The sequence below is a fragment of the Mus caroli genome, unplaced genomic scaffold, assembly GCF_978045245.1.
Source record: "Mus caroli unplaced genomic scaffold, Mus_caroli_1 scaffold_3, whole genome shotgun sequence".
NCBI lineage: Eukaryota > Metazoa > Chordata > Mammalia > Rodentia > Muridae > Mus > Mus caroli.
Genome location: NW_028227258.1, coordinates 69,559,672 through 69,566,713, shown reverse-complemented (window position 1 = coordinate 69,566,713; position 7,042 = coordinate 69,559,672). Strand labels below are relative to the sequence as shown.

General features: G+C 42.9%; 1 protein-coding gene across 1 annotated transcript; it reads right to left on the bottom strand.

The window, feature by feature from the left end:
• Positions 1 to 1,640: 1,640 nt before the first annotated feature.
• On the bottom strand, positions 1,641 to 3,633 carry LOC110291689 (uncharacterized). Its single transcript, XM_021158947.2, has 2 exons — positions 3,537 to 3,633; positions 1,641 to 2,398 (listed from the first exon to the last, which is right to left on the bottom strand). The coding sequence occupies exon 2, from the start codon at positions 2,377 to 2,379 to the stop codon at positions 1,945 to 1,947; it is 435 nt and encodes a 144-aa protein (XP_021014606.1). The 5' UTR covers positions 2,380 to 2,398; positions 3,537 to 3,633; the 3' UTR covers positions 1,641 to 1,944.
• Positions 3,634 to 7,042: the final 3,409 nt, after the last annotated feature.

Below are 7,042 nucleotides of genomic sequence, written 5' to 3'. Positions count from 1 at the left end.
TCGTTTCACCCATGCTAATTAAACGATCTGTCACTAAAGTATACCCCCCCAAAATATTTTTCACTTAATTTTTTTGAGGCTGGCCAGAATGAATTGATAATCCTATATGGATTTATAATCCTTTTTAATCTTTCTGCCTCAGCTTCCCAAAGAGTGAAGAATTTGATTGATTTTGCTCAACCCTCAAAGTCTTTTTCCCTTATACATGTGAAAGGTAGTGTTCTGTCCAGTGTCTTGACACAAGGTCTGCCAACGATGACTGTTCCTAGAGATACTAATGACATTTTCCATCCTGGTAACAAGCCATGATTTAAAATCACCTCACCACATGTACACACATGTGATGTCATTTTCTCTACCAGATTGCCAGCTGCCCAACTTACAAATCCTTGACAATCAATGTTTTGTCTTTTGCTTCCCAAGTATCTCTGAGCATTTTCCAAATTTGGAGCCCATGTACACCCCACAGGTACTGCATATCTACTGTTAGACACATCTCAGGAAACACTGAAGCCCTTCTGAAATTTCCTCTTGACTTCTTTAGTCAGTTTCATGAATGCAGTCACTCTGATTATCAGGGAAAGGTGAAAGCGGGTCAGTAGGATAAACTAGAGACATGAGCCATAGATTTGGGTACAACAAATAAGAAATTCTATTTCTTGGTGACCTTTAGTAATTATCACCCCATGTCAGTTATCTGGAACATGAACAAGATACTTTTCAACACTCCCTTGTTCCACTATTTATTTCCTACTAACCCAGTCACACTCAACTTTGTTTTTTTTTCTTATCTGTACTAATATGTCTTCTGAAGCCTGTTTACACTTTTCCTTAACCCTTTTCATTTAATTCATTTTCTCTTAAGACTTACATAGAGAAGTAAAAAGTAGAATAACGGACAATGTATATTAATGTGAGGAGGACAGAGTGGGATAGGAAAGGATGTTTACATAGAGAAGACAGGACCATTTTTCTTAGGTTACTCTTAGGGCAGGCACTATCCTCAGTGGGCACTCAGTGGTACTCAAAGGGGAATGACTGAAGTGATGTGGTTGGAGTACATGTTGCATAATTTTTGGAGATCTAACTATGTGGATATGTGTTTCAATGTCTGTGGGAAGGATTTGTCTCCTGTTTGAGGTCGGAACCTCAATTTTGGCACTATGTGTTGTGGAAATCAAAAAGGAAAGATGGATGAAAAATAAATATGCAGGTTGAACACTAGCACTGTTTCTTTGAAACAGTTTTAAGAGAATCAACTGAACAGAATAAAAATAACTGGAGCAAAGACTTCACAGTCAGCAATGAGTCAAAATATGCATCAAACACCTGTGGATGTGATCCACTTGGGTGAAAGAAGAAAACCCCTTGGCTTCCCAAAGTAATAGATACCACGTGGCCTTAAATACTTTTGTACCAGTCTGTTCTGTATATATTATAGCTATATGATCATGCACACACACACACACACACACACACACACACACACACACATCCCACATACTCAATCACAAAATTAGGCATCTTTAGGCAACTTTTAGCTATAGACCTACTGACCAGTTTATGTTGTGCTAGTTCCTCCTTCATACTGAGAAAGTAATGATAGTTCAGGCAGCCACTAATACATACACAGCAAAGTATGGAGTTAAATGGCATTTAATGGGGGGAAAATATTGACCATACACTTGTCTCACTCCCCACCCCCTTCAGATGAATCCTGAGCCATGAAAAGTGTAGCCATTCAATATGACTTTGGGCAATGTTAAGAGGCTCAGGAGTCCTTGAGGATGAGGATGAGAGTCAACTTTTTAGGTGGTGCAAGGAGAGAGGGATTAAGACTGAAGGTCACAGCATTGGTAGCACAAGGCAATGGGACTCATAAGCAGGATGGACAGCAGCCTCAGCATCTGGTGATCAGGTCTTCAGGCATGGCTGTGGACAATATTACTTCTGCTTTGTCTTCTGCTGGTATGGTGATGGAGTGACAGTTGAGGGGCAGGGCTCAGGAACAACAGGGTGGCAGGGCTCAGGTGCCTTGGGGTGGCAAGGCTCTGGTGCCTTAGGTTGGCAGGGCTCTGGCACCTTAGGTTGGCAGGGCTCTGGCACCTTAGGCTGGCAGGGCTCTGGCACCTTAGGTTGGCAGGGCTCTGGCACCTTAGGCTGGCAGGGCTCTGGCACCTTGGGGTGGCAGGGCTCAGGTGCCTTGGGGTGGCAGGGCTCTGGCACCTTGGGGTTGCAGGGCTCAGGAACAGGGTCGCAGGGATCCTTGGTTTTGGGGGCACAAGGTTCCTGGGGTGGTGGCTGACAAGGCTGCTTCACCTGCTGCTGGTGCAGCTGAGGGGGTACAGTGCAGGGCTGCTTCTGCTGGTGGGAACTCATGATTAGATAGCACTTGGTCCTGGAAACAGAAAAGACAATTTAGTGATTCACTGAAAGAGAATGTAACCTCAACAGCAAGTCAATTTAATTCCAGTCCCCTTTAAAGAAAAAGAGCCCTTCTCCATGCTGACTTCCACACTTGAAAATAAAATTTGGTATGATCACTTCTGGACTTTTTAAACATGATTAGCAGAAGTGTGGTTTGCTCTTGTCTGTCTCAGTGGGTTCTTTCCTTACTCTCATTCTCCCTGGTCATGTTATCTACCTAGTTGAAGAAGCTCCAAGGCATAAATGAGCAAAGAATAATGACATATGCATATAAAAATCTCACACTAAACCATATGCTAACTAAAATATTAATAATACATCTTAAAAATCAATAAAGTATGGCTTCTGAGAGGCTTGTGAACCTACACACCAGGACATATGGAAAGCGGTGTCACCCAAAGACAGTAGCATACCAACCTCCTTGTGAAATAGATTGCAGTATGACTTGCAGAGTGGCTGCATGTTAGTCCATGCCCATATGCTTTTGCCCTTTTAGTTTATGCTCTCATGGATTCCTACACATTTTCTACATTTCTGTCTCTGCCTATCAAATGCTTTTCCATCATAGTTCATGATGTGTGCTACCACTAAAGGCTGTCCTTGAGCCATGCCTCCCCTGCACAGCCCCTCCCCACCATTACTTCTTTCACTACCACTGTCTATGAATCACATTTCAATGTCATATGTCACCTTCTCTGCCAGACTACAAGTATGGTATGTTCCATATTGGCCTAAAATTTTACTTTAATAGATCCCTCTAATAAATTAAATTTCTCTATTGATATGCCTATCAGCAAGAACTGCAACAATTCTGAAAGCTATCTGGACTGAAGCCTTAACCTGTCTCCAGCTGTGAACTCCCATGAACATTTGAAAGGAGGTTTCCTTCTGCCTTAATCTATGATTCCAAGGCTGTCTACTAAAGTGACCAACTGATCACCTCTCAAGTTCCTAGACCCAAACTGTGCTATAATTTAAGCAAACAATGCTACTGTTCTCTAACTGTAGGCAGCACCCCACATCAACTCTGTAATAGACATTGGTTTTGAACAGTTTTTCATAGTAAAAAATAAGCAAGAATTTCAAATCAGTTGCAAGCAGAGACTTACCTAATACTCAGAGAAGAGCAGGTTCTCTGTTGGTGTGGATTCTGTGTGAAGGCAATGGGCAGCTGGCTTTTTATAAGAAGAACACCTCCAGGAAACACACTTGCCCCAGATGCTCTGTTTTCCTTTCTTACCAGTCACCTATGACTCACCCTCCTCCCCTAGTTCACCCTCTGACTCAGCTTTAGTTATGGAAACCACCCAGCTGATATAATGACACTGACAGTTTGACAATGATGTCACCTGGGTTCTCTGTCACCCTCCTCCTCAGGCCCAGGTGTCATGCTTGTGCTGTGAGAGGGTTAATGAGCTGGCATGGAGGAGGGTAGAAGTGGTCCTGACACCTGCTGTCTTCCTTAAGTTGGCTGGCTGGTCCTGGTATTCTGTGTGGCAAAATACTGTGTGAATGTAAAAAAGTAAAGCCAAGAGGAAAGGGGGAATGGAGTGGGTGCTTGCTATCTCTTAGTGAAGCTGTATGCTGGAAATACAGAAATAATGGATTATAGACTCTGCTAACTGTTTGGATGATTTATAACTTTATGCACATTTCTTACATTTTCTCCCAACTCCATGGAACTATACACATTAAAAATTATGTGCATACCACCCCCAGCCCCACCCCTTTCTGGCTGGTCCCTAACCTGGGAAAACCTGCTTTGCTTCCTTGCCACACCTTTCCCCTCTCCCCACAACCTGTTTCTCAAATTTCCAACTGTGAAAGCTGATCATTTTTCCAGGGTAACCTTTTCTCCCACTCCACCCAACCATTGGGCTGTGGCTGCTTCCTCTTTTCTAGCCCAGTTGAATTCTTCCCCACACCTGAAAACCTAGAAGCTTTTGTAACCACCTTCATCCTAGGGACAACAGTGGAGGTTTGCCTGCCTTTGTGAGGAGCCAGAAAGAAGCCTGGCCTGTCTTGTGGTGGGGCCGTCAAATGTTAACAAGATGAATCTATGAAGTAACAGTAAGACTGCTATGTCTTTACAAGGTTCTGGTGATAAACAGTAGTTATTTCTAGACCTGCAAAAGGTAGAAGAGCTATGAATTAGCATACAGAAGAATTAAAAAATACTCAAATAGCTGGTCTGGAAAGTGTTGATGTTAAAATCTTTGTATGTGTGTGTGTGTGTGTGTGTGTTCTATCTTAGCACACATACAAACAGGAAATCAGATGTCATTACATATGATTATGAGGCACTATGTGATTTCTGGGAATTGAACTTAGGACCTCTGGAAGAGCAGTCAATGCTTTTAACCACTGGCCCATATCACTGGCCCCAGAAGGTTTCTTAAGCCATAAATCCCAGTGTTGAAAATGATGCAGTGTCTCCCTCAGAGGCGTTCCACATTTACCATGGGAAGTGGTTTCATCTGCAGAGAGCTCCTGGGACAAAAATGACAGACACATATTAGACAGTCTGTTAGTATTTATCAGAATGAAGAAGAAATATGAAGAAGAAACACATATCACCATGGGAATATTGTTATTTGAACAGGCACAGAAATGGCCTTCAGAGCCCTCAAGGGTACTGATTCAAAGAAGGCAGGATAATATTATAGTTCATGAAACCTCCAGTTAGTCAGAGTCTGAGAGATGAAGGAAAAGGCCATGATGCTCAAAATGAAAATTTTAGGTTTATTTATTTAATGTGTATGAGTGTTTTACCTTCATGAAATGTAAGCAGCGACCATGGATGTCTGAAGAAGGTGGAAGATTCCATGTAACTTACATTAGGGACCGTGGTGCGACAGGATGTGGGTGCTGAAAACTGAACCTAAGTCTTCCACAAGAGCAGCAAGTGATTTTAACCATTCAGTCATCTCTCTAGGCCCCAAAGCCTGTTTTTGAGCACAACAAAGCATCAGTAATAGTGCCAAGATTTGGTGCCTGCCCATGGGATGAACTCCAAGTTTGGTTGTTTTGTCACTCTATAACTTTTCCTTCAATCTCTACTCCATTTTTGTTCTAGCATCTCTTTTAGTCAGGAATAATTCTGGGTTAAAATTTTTATAGGTAGTTTGGTGAATCCATCCCTCCACTAGAAGCCCTTTCTATCTATTCGAAGTGATCCTTTCAGTTTTCATTCCACACTGTTGGGCATTTTGGCTATGGTCATCCTCAGTGAATCCTGGGAGCCTCTCACATCCCAGGTCTCTGGAACTTTCTAGAGGTTAACACCTCTACCCCCTCTCACCCCCACAGCCCCCACAGCTGTTTATTTCCATTCATTCTCCTGGCCCTCTGGGCTTTTCTCCTGTCTCCATACCTTATCTCCTCCCTCACTTTACCCTTTACCCTCCCCTCTCTCACCCAGGTCCCATAACTCTGCCTCCGATAATTATTTCCTCCCTACTTTTAAGTGGGATTTAAGCATCCTCACTTGGGACTTCCTTTTTCTTAAACTTCTCACGATTTCTGAGTTGTATCACGGGTATTCTGTACTGGCTAATACGCACTTATCAGTGAGTACATACTATGCCTTTTGGGTCTGGGTTATCTCACTCAGGATATTTTCTAGTTCTATCCATTTGTCTGCAAAATTCATGATGTCCTCATTTTTAGTAGCTAAATAGTATTCAATTTTGTCTTTGCAGACAGGAACCTAGCATGGCTGTCCTCTGAGAGTCTCTACCAGCAGCTGACTGAGACAGATGCAGATACTTAAAGCTAATCATTGGACTGATGTCAGGGACCCCTATGGAAGAGTTAGGGGAAAGATTGAAATAGCTGAAGATGATGGCAACCCCATAGGAAAACCAAGAGTATCAATTAACCCAGACCCCTATAAGCTGCCAGAGACTAAGCCACCAACTGAAGAGTATACATGGGCTGGTCCATGGCCCCTGGTACATATGTAATAAAGGACTGCCTTGTGTGGCCTCATTGGGAGAGGGCAGGCCTAATCCTGTAGAGATTCAATGCCCCAGGGAAGGGGGATGTTGGGGAGATGCACATGGTAGGGGTTGGGGGAGCAGGTGAGGTGGATCAATAGTGTTGGGGTGAGGGATGGGAGAGTACCATTTCTGAGGCAAAGAGGAGAAGGAGGGGTGGTGAACTCTTGGAAGGAGGGACTGAGAAGTGGGTCAACATTTGGAATGTAAATAAATAAAATAATTTAAAAAATAGTTTAACTTTAAAACAGGACTATTTTGAATTTAGTTGATATTACTCAAGAGGGGGTTTTAAGATAGCATAGTGGCATGGCTAGGGTGACACCTGCCAAGAAGTACAATCCCTTTATGATGGTCATTTTCTGGAGATCCTTCCTATCACAGAGACTTCTGTGTTTTGAGGTCACATGAATAAGCACTCCTTTAGACTTGGCACCAGCAAATTCTTCTGATCAACATAACATGAGACTAACATCACTGATTCAGAACCACATTCCAAACACTATCTGTTAAAGGGTGTGACCTTCAGGACATCTAAATTATCTTAAAACTCAGGTGTGATGATGCCTCTTCTTCCCACACCTGTGTTCCCTCCCCTCTGCAAACCCATCTAAATG